Raw genomic sequence first — 19,164 nt, 5'->3', positions numbered from 1 at the left:
GCCAAGAACAGAAAACGCGAAAGGCGCGGGAGTCCGAGTAAAAAAAGAGTGAGTATGCGGGGCGAATGTCACGAGATGCCCGCTTAATTGATTTTCGCTGCCCCTCCACCACTTCTTCCTCTTCACCTCCAACAATGGCTTCACATCCCATCCTGCCCAAAAAGGGCGAGCGCAATATTTTGATCACCAGCGCCTTGCCCTACGTGAACAATGTACCTCACTTGGGCAATGTCGTCGGCTCTGTGTTGAGTGCCGATGTCTTTGCGAGGTATGACTCAATCCCCCACCTGTGTGGCACTGCGCCTCGAAGCTTACATTTTCCTGCGTTAAAGATACCACAAAGCATGTGGTCGCCAGACGCTGTACATCTGTGGAACCGACGAGTACGGAACAGCAACCGAGACTAAGGCGTTGGAGGAGAAGGTGACGCCGCAGGAGCTTTGCGCCAAGTACAACAAGATCCATCAGGAAGTGTACGAGTGGTTCGAGATCGGCTTTGACCATTTCGGTCGCACGCCGACCCCACAACACACGGAAATTTCGCAAGCGATCTTCAAGCGACTGTACGACAACGGTTTTCTCGGTGAGAGGACGGCCGAGCAGCCGTTCTGTGAGCAGCACGGCTCCTTCTTGGCGGACCGTTACGTGGAGGGTGAATGCCCACGATGCCATTACGATGATGCACGAGGCGATCAATGCGATAAGTGCGGCCATCTCTTAGATCCCTTTGATCTTATCAAACCGCGCTGCAAGCTCGATGGTGCGACCCCGGTCCGCCGCCCGACAAAACATGTCCACCTCCTCCTTGACAAGCTGCAGCCTGAGATTGAGAAGTGGGTGCACCCGACTATCGAGGAGGGTGACTGGCCGAAGAACTCGCGCGTTATCACGGAGTCTTGGTTGAAGGAAGGCTTGAAGGACCGTGGTATTACGCGAGACCTTAAGTGGGGTGTGCCTGTACCGCTAGAGGGCTACGACGATAAGGTGCTTTATGTCTGGTTTGAGGCCTGTATCGGCTATCCGTCTATCACGGCCAACTATACGCCGGATTGGGAGCTCTGGTGGCGCAACCCGGAGGAAGTGCAGCTGTACCAGTTCCTGGGTAAGGACAACGTGCCGTTCCATAGCGTCATCTTCCCAGGCACTCAGATCGGAACCAGAGACAAGTGGACTATGCTCCACCACCTGAGCACAACCGAGTATCTGAACTACGAGGGAGGCAAGTTTAGCAAGTCCCGCGGAGTGGGTGTCTTCGGTACCAATGCCAAGGAGACTGGGGTACCGCCGGACGTGTGGCGCTACTTCCTGCTGAAGAACCGACCCGAGACCGGCGACACGCAGTTCGAGTGGCGGCCGTTTGTGGAGAGCAACAACAGCGAGCTGCTGGCGAAGCTGGGTAACCTCGTCAACCGAGTGATCAAGCTCGTTGCCGCCTCCTACGGCTCGGTTATTCCCGAGTTTACGGTGCCGGAGAGTTTCAACCCCTTCTTGGAGGAAGTGAGTGGCCTGCTGCAGCAGTACATTCAAGAGATGGAGAGCTCTCATCTGCGTGCCGGTGTCCAGACCGCGATGCGGATCGCCGAGGCCGGCAACGGACTGATCCAGGCCAACCGACTGGACAACACGCTGATCGCCAACGAGCCCGAGCGCGCCGCTGCCGTCGTCGGATCCGTTTTGAACCTAATTTACCTGCTGTCCAGCGTGTTCGCGCCATACATGCCAGCCACCTCAAAGTCGATTCTGGAGCAGCTGGAAGCGCCGTTCCTGCTGATACCGTCTCTGGAGGAGGCCAAGCAAGGCTGGAAGCCTACGGCTCTCAAGCCGGGACACAAGCTCGGCAAGGCCAAGTACCTGTTCTCCCGCATCGACCCCAAGAAGGCCGACGAGTGGCGTGACATGTTCGGCGGCTCGCAGGCCGATCGTCAGAAGAAGGAGGAGGAAGCTGCCAAAATCGCGGCTAAGAAAGCCGCCAACAAAGCCAAGAAGAAGGAAAAGAAGGACAAGGGCAAGCCCGCCGGTGGCGTTGAGGCCTCGGCTAAGGGCGGTGCCGAGAAGCCGTCTGTTACGACGGAGGGCCGCAATGACGAGTCGGTCGAGAAGATCGCCGACGGTGTTTCTCAGGTTACCCTTCCGACTTCGTAGAAAGCCGGACGAGCTAGGGGGTGAGGCGTGTGGGTTTTCATGGCTGGGGGCGTATGGAAAGACGTGGATTTCGGGTCCTGGTCATGATCGGATTTCGAAATGACGGTTGTTCTCTTTTGATCTACTGTTGGGCATTTTTATACGGTAGTTGCATGGTCCATACACATGAATCTACGTTTTTTTTTCCCCTTGGAGCTAGATATATCCATTTTTGATCTGGTACTATATTTTCTGCGTACAAAACAGAAGATGGGATGGATTCATGGATATCGCAAAAGAGACTAGTAGGTAGGCTCGAGGAATCACATTGCACTCTCTTTAATCAATACACGCCGATATGATAGGAATTTCATTACATGCTCATGGCGCCGCTCCATGAAAATCTCGACGGACACGATCTATTCATCGCTTCCACAACCTGTATTCCCCAATCACCGCTTCCTGGGGCCGGGTCTCGGCTTGGTTTCTTCAGGCCCGACCGGATGCAGCATGACCTTGTTGGGCATCTGCTGATTATTGGCGGAGTAACCCTTGCTCCAGTCGTAGCAGACGGAGTAGGCAAAGATGTTTCCGTTGCGGCTGAAGGCGGTGCTGGTGATGGGACCACCGACGGCTGGGTAGCCCTTGAGGCGGTGCTTGGCGTCCTTGTCCCAGAAGTGGAAAGTCCCGTCACTACCGGAGGTACTGAAGGTGCCGTGGATAGGGTGGAAACTGATGGCGTTGACGGAGTAGATGTTGCAAAGTTCGCGGTTATTGGGCGGATTCTCGCGGTGGCACTTGAATGAGAAATTCGAGGGAGAGTCTCGCTCTTCGACGTACTGGATAGCGCAACGGCCCTCGATACTGCCAACAGCGAAGCCCGAGGCGTCGGCAAAGCAGCTGACGACCCGTGTTTGCCACTTGAGCGGAGATTGCATAGTCTTGTAGAATTTGGTCGGGTTGTCAAGGTTGACGATGTTAATGTACCGGTCCGCCGTCCCGATGACCAGCAGCTTGTCCTTGACGTCCATTGTGTACACGCGCTCCTGGCACTCAATCTGCGCGATCGGGTTCGATTGTCGCAGATCCCAGTATTTGACTGTCTTGTCCCACGAGCCCGTCACCAGCAACGGGGACCCGCCTGCCGACGGGTTAGGGATCATGTGGCAGCTCCGAATCGGAGCATCGTGGGCAGCGACTTGCACGGCGGTTGTCGAGTTCGATCCGAGGTCCAACATACGTGCCGCTTTGTCGGCACCCGCTCCAACTACTTTGGTTCCATCCTAGAAAAAATAAATAAGTTTATGACACAAGGGAATACAAATGTGCAATCACACAAAAACACCAAGGGAAGCTTACCGGAGACCAACAACAGTTCAAGACTGGTGCTTCATGTTCAAAGATTGCCTTTCCTTCACTTTGCCCCTGGTCGTTGATTTCGTAGATGCGGACCTTTTTATCCCACGAGGCCACAGCCAAATGTTCGCTTGCGGGCGAAAACCGAAGATCCGAGATACTATCCTCCGGCGGCTGGTTGAGCGCGACGTCCTTGGAGATGTCACCGGTGGTGTTGGTTTGACCCGCCGTCGTCGACGCGCCGACGGAGCCGAAGAGGGACATCTGAAAGGGTCGCGAGAGAGCTGTTTCGATGCAGGTGCGGAAAGGGTTAAAAAAGACTCAAGTGAGACAAGGATGGCCGAAGCGAGAATGAACAGTCCTGGGCCAATAATCAGATAGGACAGGCCAAAAAACAAGAGGTATGAGGATTGGTAATGGAAGAAGCAGAGTTTCCAACAGAGGGCGATGCGCTTCCAGAAAGAGTCGATGCGCGCTTTCCTCGGCCTCAGGCAAACACAACCCTCACCGCCTTCCTCGACCCAATGCTTTCCTATTTGGGTCATCAGCTATACCTCGGGGATTTATGTACTTTGCTTGGAATTTGACTTATTTTTAACCATCGCTGTAGGGATGTATGCAATAAAACAACAATTTTATTTAGACCTATCTACCTTGTCTTTTTTCTTATTGGCTCTGGCTTATTCAACAAGATTATTTGGTCAGTAACATATATCAGAAACATAATCAAGAGAGATAGTTTGAAAGGACCTTTATGATAGCCACATCCTACATTACTTACAAGTATATATAACAATTCGCTTAGCTTGCTGCCCGTGTATTCCGTAAGAAAATCGCTGTCAGACCCTACCTAGGTAGGCGGGAATGGCATGATTATGACATCAGACCAATGCACTCGAAGTGTCCCAAGAAACAACCATAATCTCACGGAGGTATAGACTTTCTTAAATACCTTAAAATATAATCACAACAATCACCACCTACTCCCATTAATTAGTTCGAGGAACTACATCAACGGAATTATCTGTCGATCCCCAAATAAAGCCAAGTGGAGCCGAATGCGGGGTGCAGCCCCCAGATTGGCCCAAACATCGCACCCTTGTGTGGTCCGGGGACACCGGGATATCGTCGGTGGTCGTCATCGTATGTTTTAGTGGCAGAGAGAAGAACAACGAGAGTCAGAATAGTCTTGGATGGAAGCTATCTATAGTCAGCCAGAACGACTGTTCTCATTGAACATAGGCATTGTCTATAGTTCCATCCCAACAACAGAGGTACCTGCCGGTCCATAGTACAGTTTACGGCCCGGCAAGTACCAGATGACATCCATGACTCTCCACCCCCGCCTCAGGTCACCTGCCTCTCTGTCTCTCCCCCTCTTCCTTCCCTTTCGTCCTCTTCATCTTCTTCATCTCCATCTGAGGTACCCAACCTTGCTATCTGGTCCGTCCATCCTCCTTCCATCCTCCTTCCATCCTCCTTCCATCCTCTTTTCATCTCTCTGCTCTCTAACCATTGGTCCAGAATTATCTTCATCTACTGTTCATCATGACTGCTCCTCTGACCAAGGTCGACTCGGCCATCGCAGGTCTGTCCATATCGGACGAGAAACCCCCAGCCTCCACCGAGAAGGAAGTCAAGAGGACGCACAAGCGTACCTCGTCTAAGAGTGAAGAAGTCTGGAACATCAAGGACCTTGGTGAGTCATCCTTTTGATCTCTTTCGTGTCACCATTCTCATCTCCCGGCTCCAGAGGAACAAAAGATCGAGCTGGTGCTGCCCATCGAAACGCAGAAAACCGGATGGTACGTTTATTTCAGAAAGCTCAGGGCAAGTATCATCGTTCCTGACACCTCGACAGGAAACTCAACACCTCCCCATCCACGATTGAGGACAGGGACATTCTCAAGCTTCATCTCATCAAGCCTCCGGTCAAGAAGATTGACCTGCACTTCCCCCTTGGGCCTGGAGGTCACTGCACGGAATATGAAGGGCGTCACAATCAAGGACGCACTAGATGCCATCTACAAGCAGTTCAAGAAGAAGGTAAGAATCCTTTTCTCGGAAAGACAAAACAACATGTTGACATGATGGCAGGCGGACGATGAGCTGGACAAGCCCTACCTCGCTGGTTTCGAGTGGGACAAGGAAGAGTGCTGGACGCGCTTGATCGTGCACCAGAAAAAAAAAAACACGGCCCAACAGCCCAGCAAGAAGTCCAAAAAGAAGAACAAGGAAGAGGCTTAAGTCGGGGCCGTCCTCGCGCCGAGTGCGGTGCTACCGCACCGCCCCCTATCCTGTTCTCTCATGTGCTTGCAACGATTATTATGGCCGTTCCGACCGGGGATTGACTCCTCCTCTGTAATGTTCTCTTCTCTTCTCTTTCCATCCCACAGGGAATCCCGTTCGGCTGCTCTGCATTCATTGCGTCTCTCCTCTGAATTTCGGGATGTAGAAACAAGAATTAAGAGGGCGCGGGTGATTTCGTCATGTATTTTGTTTTTTTCTTCTCTCCTATCTTCTCTCTTATCTTATTTTCTTTTTCTCTTTTCGGTCTTCCATCGTTTCAGTACCTCTCCCACCATGGGGCGTTGAGAATGTATGTATCGGGCCCCGAGCTGGATCTGCGCAGCTGTTCACTCCTTTGCCACTTGAGGACCCGATCAATCTAAATCCACTAATTTCCGCAGGGAATCTGGACTCAGAGCATGTAGGTCTCGGTTTTGTAGATGGGGGAGACAGTGGAGACGTTGAAATGGGATGTACGCGCCAAGCACTGTGCCGTATCCACCAGGCCCACTACCCGCCATTTAGCCTGCAACCCATCGCGCGAACTCCACGAGGCCCAAACTCATAAACCTCGAAAACCAGAATCTGGGAAATACCATGTTCGAATAGGAAATATGTATATCGCGCATATCCATACCATTAAAAGTCCCAGAAACCCCCTGATGCAGGACAAACCGAAAACGGGAGGATATAATTTGGTGGAAGCCAAAATTTACATGAGCGCCCAGCATACCTTTACTATATTAACGATCAAGGACGAACGGCGATGGAAGACAACGCTCAAATAACGAGACGGGAAAACAAGAGGGGAAAAAAGATTCAGTGCAAGCGGCTGGGGTCCCGACCGCCGAAGAGAACCAGGAAGATCTCATCGAGGACGGTAAACACAAGATGCGTGTTGAGGGGTTGGTTATTCAGTGTGGCAAAAATACGCCGCGCCGCCGCTTGGGCATTGGCGCGGCCGACGACGTTGCCGGCTAAATCTGGGATGAGAGTCGCCAGGACGACGGTGGCCTCAGCGCGGCTCTTGAGACGGTCGGCGCTGGAGCGAGGGGGCACTTTGCGCATGACGCCTCCGGGCCACAGCGTATCGCGGGCGAGAGTGACGTAGCGCAAGAGCGAGTCGTCTTGGATGAGGGAGCGGGCGCCGTCGCGGACCTTGCGCTCAATGGTACCGCCCAAGAGCTGATGCAGGACGACGACGACGGCACGGCCGCGCAGCCAGTTGTTGCCGCGATTCAGCTCAAAGGTTTCAAGGAACAGGTCGCAGATGGGTTTGATAAAGGGCTCAAGTTCCCGATCTTCGAAGGCGCTGAGTTCAGCCTCGGCCTCAGCAGTTGTGACAGCGTCCTCGGTAGCGAGCACAGGATCCGAGGCCGTGCTGCCGGTGGTTTGGTGCGTGGCAGCTGAAATCAAGTTTTGGCCTGCGGTGGACAGCTGGTCCAGAACACCGAAGTTGCCTAGAAAATCGTCCATGCCGTCTGCAACCGAGTTGTAGATCCGCGTCACAAGATCCTTGGTCTCGCCCTCGCTGTCCCGGGCAGCAGCTTCGTCGCGGGGCAGAATGGCGCTTTGAGATAGGAACGCACGTAAGTCACGGCTGCGGCAGACCTCGGGCAATAGCAAGAGATTCTGCAAGTACGCTTCAAGGGCTAGGCGACGCTTTTGGAGAAACTCCCTCTGCAATTTCATGACAACCCGCCGTCGAGGGAATTCCAGGTGTCGGACAGAAGGGTACCCCAGGCGCAGCTTCTGATGAAGCTCATGAAATTCACTATATCGGCGTGCCACGGCCCATGATGCGGTGGGCATTTGCTCACCGGCATTGCGCTGGACTTCGACAACATCTGGACATCATGTTAGTCAACAAAAAAGAACGACAATAGGGAAGCGAGGCATCTAACACGTTGCAAACTCATGGCCATCTTCTTCCTTGCCAACCACGATGGACTTGATCCGGACAGTTGACCGGCCATACAGACTATTATCACTTTCTTGAATGATGTACTGCTGTCGCTGCATCTCCTTACGGTGAATTTCACGTTGGATGCTGGCCTTGGACTTTTGCAAGATTCTCAATTCGGCTATGTTGTTCGTCAGCTCGGCCTTGCGTGTCAGGGCTTCAACCACGGAATCCTGCGCGGCGAGCTTGTCGATATCAGCCGTGAGCACTCCGATGGCTTCCGTAAGGCCAAGATCCCCGGGTGCAGCTTCGTGGACTTCATCTGCCGGGTCCTTGTCTTCTGTGCCTACTGGCTCCTCGTATTCATCCTCGATGAACTTCTGTTGGTCCGGGAACAGGTCGTCGTCAAATACTCCAAGCCGCGACGAGTGGTCAACTAGACCGAGAGATGCAATGCTTTTTTTGGCCTTCTCATTCAACCGACTATCGACCTGTGGAATCTCGGATGAGTTTTGGGGCGAGATCTTAGGGCGGTCTGGACCAAACAATCCAGACGAAGCGGCATTGCCACCTTTCGAGTCTTCAGCTTTGCCATTTTTCGGCTCATTCGTGATGATATCGTTAAGCGCCGCTTCCATTGTCTCCAGGACCTGGCTCTGCGTTGCATCGTTGTCACCATTTTGAGATCCCTTGCCTAAACTGTGCGTAGATAAGGCAAGATGGTCTGTATCGTAGTCATCGTCAAACAGAGGCGCCGATCGTTCGGAGTCAATGGATCGTCGTGGAGAATCATCATCGTCAAATAATTTACCCATAGCTCGCACGTCACTCGACGAAACAGCGGCTCTTCGGAGATCTTTCTTTGGCTTGCTTCCTGGCTGGGAACTTGTCCGCACTAGAAGAGGAGGCAGAGGTCGCCGCTCAGGCGCCTCGAAAGCGACTGATTGTGAAACCGTTTGTTCAGCCGGTGCAGAGCCAGCCACGGAGGCTTCATCCGAGGCGAGATATTTCCAGTACAAATCAGAATCCTTGAACTTAGGATAGTAGGTACTCTCCAACTCTTCTAGGACTGCTGACTGCGTGGTCAACACCACTGTCCGCGCTTTGCGGTACTGTTCTAAAGTCGCACGCTTCCCGGCGTTCAAGAACGTTTTGACCGCTTGGCGAGATTCTTCAGGGACCTTGAATTCTCGCTTTGACAGATATGTTTCACTGATGAGCGCCAGATCATTCCTGTCCGTGGTATTCCACGCCAGAGAGGTAGAAGTCCCCTCCCCGAAGTCGTCTTCTAGAGGGTTTCGGATCCCGTCGACCACAACCCAGAACTGGACAAGGGACATGAGACGCTGACGGTCCATAAACTCCATGAAATATGATAGGCCAGACGCGTTATGCATCACATCGACCAGGGATGACTCGTGCGCGGTGGGGGAATTATCTTGACGAACATCCGCGGTGGCAGGAGGCAAACGAGAGGTCTCACTAGGCATAGAAAGCTTGGCAACTTTTTGATCCAAGACCCTTTTGCCGGTTTCTAGGCGTCTCAGGTAAACCTGATCCTGGTCCTCGACGATGCTCTCCCGTTTTAGTTGACTAGTAACGAGAGCGCGAAATCGACGCGCATCAGACAAATTGTTGCAGTGTCTGATAGCTCGAACAAAGCGTTCAAAAACCCGCTCTGAATCATTTGCTGCAAGTCGTGGGAAAGGCTGCCCCCGTTTTGACTTGGGGGCAGGAGAAGCATGCTCGTCTAAGGCGGCCCGCAGCTTTCGTACAGTCTTCCGATCCTGCAGCGCCGTACGCCCATATGCCTCCATCAATTGGTTCCATGTATCTGGATCTGACAAGACTGTCACAATCGGGAGAAGCACTGCGCATGAAATGATTTCGCGAATCAATACCGACACAATCCGGCTATTGAGCACACTCTCCGGGAACAGCTGAGGCAGGAGCGCAACGGCCATTTTTCGGAGATATTCCTGTTGGACCAACTTCTGGTCGGACAGAGAGAGCGCCACTGCGGGATGCAAGCGACCTTCACGGTACTTGTTGGCGATGGCCAGATCCAGCTCCTCGGATTCAGTCACATTTCGGTTCAAATTTCGACCCCGAACCGAACGTTCAGCGACATCAAACTCTTTGAGATGGGAAGTCAGAATTGGAAAAATACGCGAGACAACCAACGAGACCAAATCCTCTGCGACCAACCGGTCCCGAAGATTCTCGAGCGCAATGCGGATCACCCGATCAATCTCATTGATGAACGTCGGGTTTGGGCTGATGTTGCGGTACCATGAATATACGAAGTCCCGAGTGATAAAGGATAACAGTTCATCGATCCCCTCCGACACGACGAAAGACTGTGGGTAGAGGGGCTTGGGCCGATACCGAGCGGTCCTGCGGACGTTGAGCACTTCTTTCCGCCAGTGATTAGATGTGATAAACGCCACTGAAACGTCTTTGGGGTTGTTGCCATTTTGTTTTCGGGCCGTAAAGATAACCAAACCGAAGATCGAGGTGGACAGCACGGCGCCCAGCGTCAGGGCATATCCAAGGTATCGTAAGACTGGCAACCAGCGTACCACAAGACCCCATGCAATAAACCCAGCGACGCCGGCTAGAGCAATATCGCGACGATGAAGGGCCATTCTCCGCGAACACGGATGAAAGCTCCGCGACTCATGATCCGCCGAGAGCTCAAGAGTGGAGAGCTCGATATCGCATCGCGATCAATAACACATGGCGGTGAGGAACAGCGGTTGCTCCGAGCACCGAAAGCATTCAAGGACGATTATTGCCTGACTGTCGTCTCCAGAGCTCAAACAGATCATCCCGTGACCTGCGCGGAGAAACGTCATTTTTGTTTACTTAAGCGGGTTTCTCCCCTCTTCTGCACTCTTTGCTTTTCTCCTTCTCTTTTCCTGCCTGATCCTCTCTCTCTCTCTCTCTCTCAACCGAGTGTCCCTACAACCCCGAAACCATGGCCAGTCTTACGGATTTTGTTGATTTGTCCTCGCAGTCTCTGCTTTGTAGGTCGACTCTCTCCCCGCATAGGATTCTCCAATTAACATGTGATTGACTCCAGGGTCCGCGGCGAGTATTACTTTCAACCCCATTTTCTGGAAGTACGTGTTGACTTTTTCCTTGAGCCGTGTGGATATGACATTTGATTCTTGAGAGAAGCTGAGCTAACCACCCATCCATTTTAGCATTGTCGCCCGTACAGGTTGGTCGACTCCACCCCATGACAGCATCGCTGTTGGGATCTCCACTAACCATTTGCCTACTCCTCCACAGAGTACCGCAACCACTTCCTGACGCGCATTTTCGGAGGCGCCTACAATGGATGCTACTTTCTTGCCTTCGCGATTTTCTCCCTTGGGATTCTGCGAGACCATTTGTACCAAGTCGCCTTAGATGAGCAACCCTTCTATGCTCCCGTTCATCAGCCAATCCTTGGTGGAGCTTTGTTCGCCATTGGCTCCGTTTTGGTTCTTTCCAGCATGTGGGCTCTTGGAGTGACGGGGACCTACCTGGGTGACTACTTTGGGATCCTTATGGATGCTCCGGTCACCGGCTTCCCCTTCAATGTGACCGGCTCGCCGATGTACTGGGGAAGCACGCTGAACTTCCTGGGTGTTGCCTTGTACAAGGGCAAGGTCGCCGGTCTTCTCTTGACTGCCCAGGTCTTCGTCCTGTATTGGTTCGCTCTCAAGTGGGAAGAGTGAGTTTCTTTTCTTGGGGACTTTCCGTTCTGCATAAAGATGACACCAGCTGACCATACACCTTCAGCCCATTCACTTCCGAGATCTACGCCAAGCGCGAGCGTGAGCGTTCTAAGAAGCAGGGCAGCAAGAAGCAGTAAATGACATGCGCATATCGCAGGGTTGACTGGGACTTTCAACATCCCACAATCCGTGCATGACGATCTCACGAGAGCCCGACATATTCGAGAGCAACTAGCGAGACCAGGGAATCTGGAACTCCGATGCTCTCGGGCCGGCCATGACAAATTTTCCAGCACAAGGACGCATCCGATTCCTCAACGATGCTGGGACTGTAGACGATAGACATTGCTTTTCCCGGGTTCCACGATTTTGCTCCAGGAGCCGAGTAAGGATGCAGGGCGCGCAGGCCCATATGTTATTTCCCGTACGCGACTATAAAAAGGATTATCTTTTTATCCCAATCAACCCATAGCGACATGGTCGGTGAATCCTGTGTGTAGGAAGTGGTATAAACTGAGTACTAGAAGTATACCACGTATGTATGTTGTCGTGTTGTCGGCATTCATGACAGTCATTCAAAAATCACCTTGAGTGTTGCCCTGGTTCATGATATAAGGATATATGACTGCGGCGAAACAATTCCCTAAATGGAGTTGTTAGCGCTGACCTTGGTCCTGCCAATCAGGATAGTAAAAGATACTAGTTAAAAGGTAATAATAAATAATAGTAAAATTAAAGAAGAGTAAAGGGTATAGGATTGAAGTATCAAGGCCATTTGAAAGGCTATGCATCAAGATAGTTTTATATAATTTAACCCATCTCTATTCCTCGAAAAAAAGGGTATATGGACGCCATAATCGATCAACATGTCAACCAGGTCACAGTAGACAAAGCACAGGATGGAGATAAACTCCCCCTTTTTTTCCGTCTTTCCGGACCAAACACCACCAACACCACGCTAGGATGCACCAAAAGAGGGGCATAAGAAGCAGACGCCAAAGAGGGGGGGGGGAGAAGAAAAGAGAACAAGAGAAAAAGTAGAGACACGCATTCAGCGTCGGGCACGACCCCTCTTCGCCGTGGTGCGGCTGTCATCAACTGTCTCGACTTCATCTTCGTCGGTGCCCTTCTTCAGATCCTCGCCCTCGGCGAGCCCCCATTTCTCGCGGTCGTACCAATCCTCGCCGTCGCTCATTTCACCAACGTGGCCCTCGGCTTTGCACCATTCCAGTACGTCCGATTTCATGTGGCACGCTCGGAGCAGCGTATCGAGCATGTGTTCAAAGCCCCGTACTGTCTCCTCTTGTTTCTGGATGTAAGACCAGAGAAGTCGCCGAGTTTCCTCGGCCTCGGGGGCGGGGAGGCCGAAGTTAGCGTCGGGCCGGACGTGGTCTGGGATGAGGAAGAGCGGGTGCGGGGGAGGAAGAGAGCTCGCGGTGTCGGCAGAAGAGGTGGGAGACTGGTTGCCCGCGTTGGCTTGGGCACGGGTAGTCATGCGACGTGGGGGCTCGGGCGAAGACCCGTCGTGCATCTCGGCGTCTTCTTCATTTTCGTCCTCGTGCGCCTCATTCGGCTCGGTGTGCGTGGTCTCGGTGCCTGCGTTGTCCCCGTCTTTGATGGTATCCATTCCCTCTTGTCGTTCACCGGAGCCCGCAATCGTGTGATGACCAAATTGGTACCCATGGTCTTTCTCATTGATCTCGTAGGTAGAGCCGTCTGTAGTCTTAGGGTGTGGCGGAAGATCTTTGACCATGGCATCGGACTCCTCTGATTTGGGCTCTTTGATCTGTTCCTGACGATCATCCTTCAAATTTTCTCCCTCTGAAGGTGCCGGAGGCTCTGCCATATCCACATCGTTTTCAGTGGACTGGGGCGTGGGTTCAACCCCATTCTGTGTTTGCTGTGCCTCCCTGACAGATGCCGCAGTTGACGGTACGTCTTGTGGCACACTCAAGTTCCCGGTCACCGATAGGGCCTCGACTCCACCCGATTCTTGTTGGCTAATGGTCGCGCTTTGTGTATCGTCGACAATCCTAGGCTCAAAAATCCAGCGGTCTTCGGGGGTTTCCACCGCGCCGCATGGCATCCAGCCGCTGTCGCCCAGGAATTGCCGATGAAGATTCCGAGCACGCCAGAGCAAAGCCCGCTCTTGACGAAGCTTGGTTTCGACCGCTTTTGTCATGTGCTCCAGGGCCTGTGAAGTGTAGGGTTGGGACATCGAAGGATGAGACGGGAGCTCCGAAGGGTGCTTCAAGGGACATAATAGCGCTGAAAGAAAAGAAAAGCCAAGATTTTAGTACAAGAAACAACTACATGGCCTTGATGAAATGCAAAACAACCCACTTTCGAGCGCGATTCCCGAGAACGGGTTTTCTTCTGCAGCCGCGGCATCGGCCTCGGAATCTTCATCGTCCTCGTCAAGTTCATCGCCTTCTGAATCGTACCGGACTGGGTTCGGCCGGAGAATATGACGGGTATAGCCAGCATGGTCGACCTTCTATTCGCACACAAAGAACACCGCATTAGTTTCATCACCCTCAACCAGACCACGATGAAAGTCCCCCCGCAGCTCCAATACAAGACCACGCACCTGTCGGTAAAAATCTTCGGAATTGATATACCCCATAGCCCCCTCGCGAACATATTCCGCGTTGGCTTTCATTTTGTTTCCTCGGTTCGTCGGCTGGGCGATGGGATCATCGGGGCCAGAGTCTAGCAGAGAAGGACATCAGGCGAAGAGCAATACAGCAACCCATATGGATAGATTCCACTTACCATCACGTTCTCTGCGCATGGCCCGCTTCATGCCGACAATTGTGTCGGCAATCAACGCCGCTTGGGCCGCCATGGCTACGGGTCGGCGGTTCAGACACGTAGGTGAGCGCGTGGAAGAAGGACTCTCGAAGGAATTTGCAAGGCCGTGAAGATGGATTCGAAAAGGTGAAAAGAAGACGACGCGGCGGGATTCGAGTCGCAAATTCCCCGAGGGCGTGTCGAATGCAAAGACAACAGGAGTCGTCGGTGACGAAGCTCTCAAGCTGCGGGCGGATCGCCGCTTGGGGTGATAAGGACTGAACACGTGACAAACCCTCTAAATGTCTACTACGAAGATTCTCTACTGCGACATCACGCCCATGCATCTTTGCAATATGTCTACATATTCAAGCCTGGGACCAGTAACTGGCGACAATATACATTCCTAGTCATCTGCATCCACCCACACTAAAACACCTTTCTTATCCGACCGCATCTCCCCCGTGGGAAGCACCCGCAGAGTCTTGTTGAAGTAGGTATCGACGACCACGAGCTGCGGCTGGATCCACAAGCCTCGCTTAGCTGCCAGTAGATTGTACTGCACTGTGTGGCGGCTCAATGGCACCAGCTGAATGACAGTTGTCTTGGGTCCACTGAATGCAAAGTGTTCGCTCGCTTCCATCATCAAGTTGAAGGTGAGAAAGTGTGTGGATGGGTTTTCCAGAGTATATTCCAGATGAATCAGCCCTGACATGGCAGTGGAGGCAGACGCCGAAGCCAGCACCCGAGGTTCACCCATTGGCACAACAAACCGAGGGATCTCCAGAATGGACGTGGTGATGGCATTTTCAACATCAGAAGAGGGTAAAGTCGTTGATGCGCGCCGGCACCAATTGATTTCCAGTACAAGGTTAAGCGTGGAGGGTCGACGGTCTCCCAAGTTGGTCTTTTGGAGATCAAGGAAGAAATTGGATTCCCGCAGTTCTTCCGGCGTGATCTGTGACGTCTCAGGACTGACAGCCACTTCTGATTCGATGTTGCACACAGTACCGCCGTTCAATCCGACAAGAACCAAAGACATCTTTTCGATGACAAGAGGCTCCAAGGCAAAGGAAACCACCTTGGAATTGAGACACCACCTCTGCGATAAGCCTCCTGGGGTCGATGAAGCTTGGTCTCCAACCAAGTCGTCATTGACTGAGAAGAAATCCGGCCATGGCAGGGTGTGGATGTGAGGCAGAAATTCGTAGTTGGCTTCAAATGGCCGAACAAATGATACGTCAACTGTGATGGTCTTCATGATAGGCGTTTGAACATCCGACACGAGATGATAAACAGCTGAGATCTCCAATGTGTACTTGGCGGCATCCTGAGTGTCGGCCAGCATAATCATCAAATCTTTGTCTGAGGATCGATCCATGACTCCGACGGTCCGTTTGAGGAAATGCGACGGGCCCTCGGTTGGGGAGCTGTCTCCCGATCCCTGAGTCCCTGAATCTTTTGCATCGAACCACAAAAGTGCGGCCGTAGAGTCTGGGTTTCCAAAAAGTCGAATCTCCGCTGATACATCGGCAGCCTCTTCTTCCTCGTTGTGGACGCCAATCCGCAAGACCACTCGCTCATTGGTGTAATACGACTCTCTGAGATTGGGAGTTGTGATGCGAATTTTGGGAGGCTTGGGCATGACCTTGCACTTGCCCGTATCCCGGTCCTTACCCACTCTTCTGCGAGTCACGCCCTTTTTGGTTTCTTGCCACCAGAAGCCATCGTGGTCGTCTTGGTTGGTGATTGCATAGGCAAGGTCAAAATTTTCTTCCTCAACCAGCAAGGTTATTGACGCGACCCTAGCTTCCCCTGCTTCACGGGGAATACAAGTGAGGTTGAAGATTTTCGTCTGAGAAGGCCCGATTGTCAAGTCTGCTATGCCAGTCAAAGTAGCTAAGCCGCTGGTTGGAGATTGTATCGTTGAATCCGCTGGATTACTCGGCTCGCGCAGCGGTACAGATGCGATGCAGCTCGAAGTCGTAGTGTCGGCATTTTGATCCTGATTAGATTGGATCCTCACTGACCGGAGGCAGCCCTCGAAAACAACCTTCACTTCTGAAAGCCTGATGGGGCCCGAGCCTGGTTGGGCGCAGGATGTGATCATCAGCTGAGTCTGTAGAGGCTCGCCCACATTGCCTTCGGATTTCTCAAGGACCAATGACGCGGTCACTAGAACGCAAGGAGTATTAGCAATATGAATGGTCATTCCACGCACGCTAACTTACAGCTAGTCATGACATCCTCTGCTCGAAGGACTACAGAGGGCTTGGGCTTTTCTGAAGGAAGCCCCTCAAGACTCCTGTGAATGTCGTAATTCCATGTAGACTTTGGTTGAAATACTATTAAGTGAAACCAATCAGTACCCAACAATACTCACAAGACGAAGAAAACTATCTACGGGAGCACAGGAGTAACAACTGACCTTTATTGAGAAGCTCCCAGTCCACTCGCAAAACCGTCTCGCTGTCTTGCACTCTGAAAGCACATTCCCGCAAAGCCCATCCAAACTTTTCCATCAGCGGCCACCAGCCGGAGCGGCGCCAGCTGAGCGTTGACCACAGCGGCTGAAGAACGCTCCATGCTTCAGACCATGAGCTAATTCTCATATACTCCTCTGCGATCTCAAGGCTGAGGCTCTCGACTTTCCGTGTCTGATGACGCTTTGAGAATTTCTCAAGTGCCGCTTTCAACGTGCTCAAAATCAGGTGTGAGTGGTCGAAGCCGGTTCGTCCTGGCTGCGGAGCTTCGATGTGAGTTTCTGGGACAAGATAGGTATCATAGAGATAGGCTTTGTTGGCCATCTGTGAAGCAGGCGACTGTCCAGGGGGATCCGATCCTCGTCAGGAATCTGTTGGGCCAGCGTTCGTCGAATAATCGAGTGCTTTGCAGATCGGGATAGCCAATATCCTTCATGATGCATCTGCTCCCAGGGATTGACTCGCTCCCCCGTGGGGATTGATTTCTCGGAAGCAACGTATAGCGAAGGGAAATTCCCAGGTTGGTCAACAGTAGCCGTAGGTGAGACGAAAGAAATTTCCGCTCGACGAATGAGTTGGGCCATCACCATCGACCATCGCGCCTCCCAAGCCTGCCATCCATAATTCTTGCTGCCTTTCCCTCTTCGGTCGATAATATCCTTTGTGCGAATTCGGTGATCAACCCAGAACCGCGTCGCAGATGTTGTTTGGCTCGTCCAGAGGAGACAGCGGATGATCCGAATTGCAAGAGCATCAGCCAAGAGACGCGCGTCACTAAAACGAAGATTCCAGCCGGCAATGTTCTCAAAAACCTCCTGTCCAAACAAAGTGTCGTATGCGCTTTCGTAGTTCCGACAAGCTGCATCCATTTCCTGGCGAAACTCGGCAAAGATTCCAAGTTTAAACTCATAACGCACATTCCAACCTTGAAAAGACAGCGTTTGGGAGGTGCCGCTCGTCGGCGGTGCAGTCGGAGGAGGGATGCTACTCCTGTTCCGCTTGCGCCTGGCATGCTTGGATAGATCTCGATAATATTCAACGACCGATGGCTGTAAAAGAGAAAACAACGAGTCCACAAATTCCTTCAGATCCGGTGTCGTCGCGTCCGATGTTATCACGAATAGGGACTTGGGGTCGAGGTTGGTTGCTCGCCGAATGCCCGCAACACGATCATCAACTTCGCCAACGTATCCGCTATTACCCTCTTCTGCTATCAAGACCACGAGAAATCGCGTCTTGAACCCAGATGATGCCCACTCCCTTTTCAACCCATTGATCTCAATTTTTAGCTGATTGTCCCGCAGCGAGTCCATGTTTGGGTCCTGGGAAAGTGGGAAGAAGTTGATCACCGTGGCGGGAACTAGGTCTTGGTGCTTGGTTACCCACAGTGGAGTGAGCAGGCCATCTGGAAAGGTTGGGGAGTTTGGTGACAGGGGAGAGATCGGGGAGTGCAAGGCAAAGGACGTGCTGGATTCCGAGTCATCTTGGTTCGGGTTTGTAGTAGGACTTGTAGGAGGCGAGCGAAGTGGAGGATTGGATTTTCTAGGAGGGAGCCTATAGGACTAAATTGCAATCAGCATGAGGTTTTTGAGCTAGATGTCCTGGTCCTGGCAAGATTAAAGGAGAGGAAAAGCGATCGGGCGACGACAGATGTGGGCTTACCCGACCAATGCTTTTGATCTTGAACCTTATATTCGAGGCAGATGGATTTCCGTTTATATTCACGCGAGACTTCCATGGCATCTGTGAACCATCTTGCTCCAGGAGCGCTCTCCGCAAGTCCTCCGCAACAGCCCCGCCTAGAGGGGGGAAATCCGAGAAGATCTTAGGCCCCTTCTCTTGAATCAGGGGGTAGTTAATAGAAACCTCAGGGTTGCCTTCATCTTCAGCCTCCAGTCCTGAAAGGAGGACAAGAGGGAGGTTGTGGTTGACGTAGTCTTCGGGGTAGGCGTCCATTGCGGACAATGGCTGTTTCACAGCTTGGTCATTGCATGTCTAGTCGAAATGGTCAGGTCCCCACCAGGGACAATCAATCATAGCAGACCAGGTCAAATGCCTCAGCCAGTCTCAGGGAATCAATCGAGGATGTCGAGATGATAAAGTCACTGCGGATGCGAATAGGACCAGGTAGCTCCGGGCGAGCGCGGTGTGAGATACTGCCGCGGGCGGTCAGCCGTGTATACTTCCAGGTTGGGGTGTTTACGTGCGAGTTTGGCCCGACCAATTCGAGCTTGTTAAATGATCATTAAATACAATCAAATCTTCCAATTCTTTTAAACCCCCTTAGGGGAGTTTATCACTCGTTGAAATGCAGAGGAATTATGTTTAGGCTGGTAATCAACAACGGACTCACTCTATTCATGGATACCGACTGGTCAATCTACGGTCGCCTGCATATATAGTGCCGACCATACAAAATCAGAGCCTCGGTCCATATATCAAATTGAACCAACACTTCCCTTGCGCCATAAGTCATAGTCCATGCTGCCCT

General features: G+C 52.3%; 6 protein-coding genes across 6 annotated transcripts; 3 read left to right on the top strand and 3 right to left on the bottom strand.

Moving 5' to 3' along the window:
* Positions 1-134: 134 nt before the first annotated feature.
* On the top strand, positions 135-2,142 carry NUU61_007668 (methionine--tRNA ligase MES1; the record flags this gene model as incomplete). The annotated part of the gene is made up of 2 exons (XM_056658193.1): positions 135-268; positions 333-2,142. 2 exons carry the CDS (start codon positions 135-137, stop codon positions 2,140-2,142), a joined length of 1,944 nt encoding a protein of 647 aa, XP_056508486.1.
* Positions 2,143-2,573: 431 nt separating this feature from the next.
* sonA (putative nuclear pore complex protein (SonA)) lies at positions 2,574-3,741 on the bottom strand (the record flags this gene model as incomplete). The annotated part of the gene is made up of 2 exons (XM_056658192.1): positions 2,574-3,404; positions 3,481-3,741. The coding sequence occupies 2 exons, from the start codon at positions 3,739-3,741 to the stop codon at positions 2,574-2,576; spliced, it is 1,092 nt and encodes a 363-aa protein (XP_056508485.1).
* A 1,284-nt stretch (positions 3,742-5,025) lies between these two features.
* On the top strand, positions 5,026-5,724 carry NUU61_007666 (uncharacterized protein; the record flags this gene model as incomplete). Its single annotated transcript, XM_056658191.1, has 5 exons — positions 5,026-5,176; positions 5,231-5,282; positions 5,339-5,448; positions 5,495-5,523; positions 5,575-5,724. 5 exons carry the CDS (start codon positions 5,026-5,028, stop codon positions 5,722-5,724), a joined length of 492 nt encoding a protein of 163 aa, XP_056508484.1.
* An 861-nt stretch (positions 5,725-6,585) lies between these two features.
* Positions 6,586-10,317, bottom strand: rgsC (putative intermediate filament protein (Mdm1); the record flags this gene model as incomplete). The annotated part of the gene is made up of 2 exons (XM_056658190.1): positions 6,586-7,613; positions 7,671-10,317. The coding sequence occupies 2 exons, from the start codon at positions 10,315-10,317 to the stop codon at positions 6,586-6,588; spliced, it is 3,675 nt and encodes a 1,224-aa protein (XP_056508483.1).
* A 332-nt stretch (positions 10,318-10,649) lies between these two features.
* On the top strand, positions 10,650-11,534 carry NUU61_007664 (bifunctional phosphatidyl-N-methylethanolamine N-methyltransferase/phosphatidyl-N-dimethylethanolamine N-methyltransferase; the record flags this gene model as incomplete). Its single annotated transcript, XM_056658189.1, has 4 exons — positions 10,650-10,698; positions 10,755-10,820; positions 10,967-11,393; positions 11,462-11,534. The coding sequence occupies 4 exons, from the start codon at positions 10,650-10,652 to the stop codon at positions 11,532-11,534; spliced, it is 615 nt and encodes a 204-aa protein (XP_056508482.1).
* A 914-nt stretch (positions 11,535-12,448) lies between these two features.
* Positions 12,449-18,629, bottom strand: NUU61_007663 (uncharacterized protein; the record flags this gene model as incomplete). The annotated part of the gene is made up of 9 exons (XM_056658188.1): positions 12,449-13,665; positions 13,741-13,894; positions 13,988-14,109; positions 14,173-14,468; positions 14,619-16,365; positions 16,422-16,535; positions 16,619-16,954; positions 17,014-18,235; positions 18,336-18,629. 9 exons carry the CDS (start codon positions 18,627-18,629, stop codon positions 12,449-12,451), a joined length of 5,502 nt encoding a protein of 1,833 aa, XP_056508481.1.
* Positions 18,630-19,164: the final 535 nt, after the last annotated feature.

Source organism: Penicillium alfredii, assembly GCF_028826965.1.
Source record: "Penicillium alfredii strain IBT 34128 chromosome Unknown utg000010l_segment0_segment0, whole genome shotgun sequence".
NCBI lineage: Eukaryota > Fungi > Ascomycota > Eurotiomycetes > Eurotiales > Aspergillaceae > Penicillium > Penicillium alfredii.
Note: the sequence above shows the minus strand (reverse complement) of the source record. Positions and strands in the feature narration are given on the sequence as shown.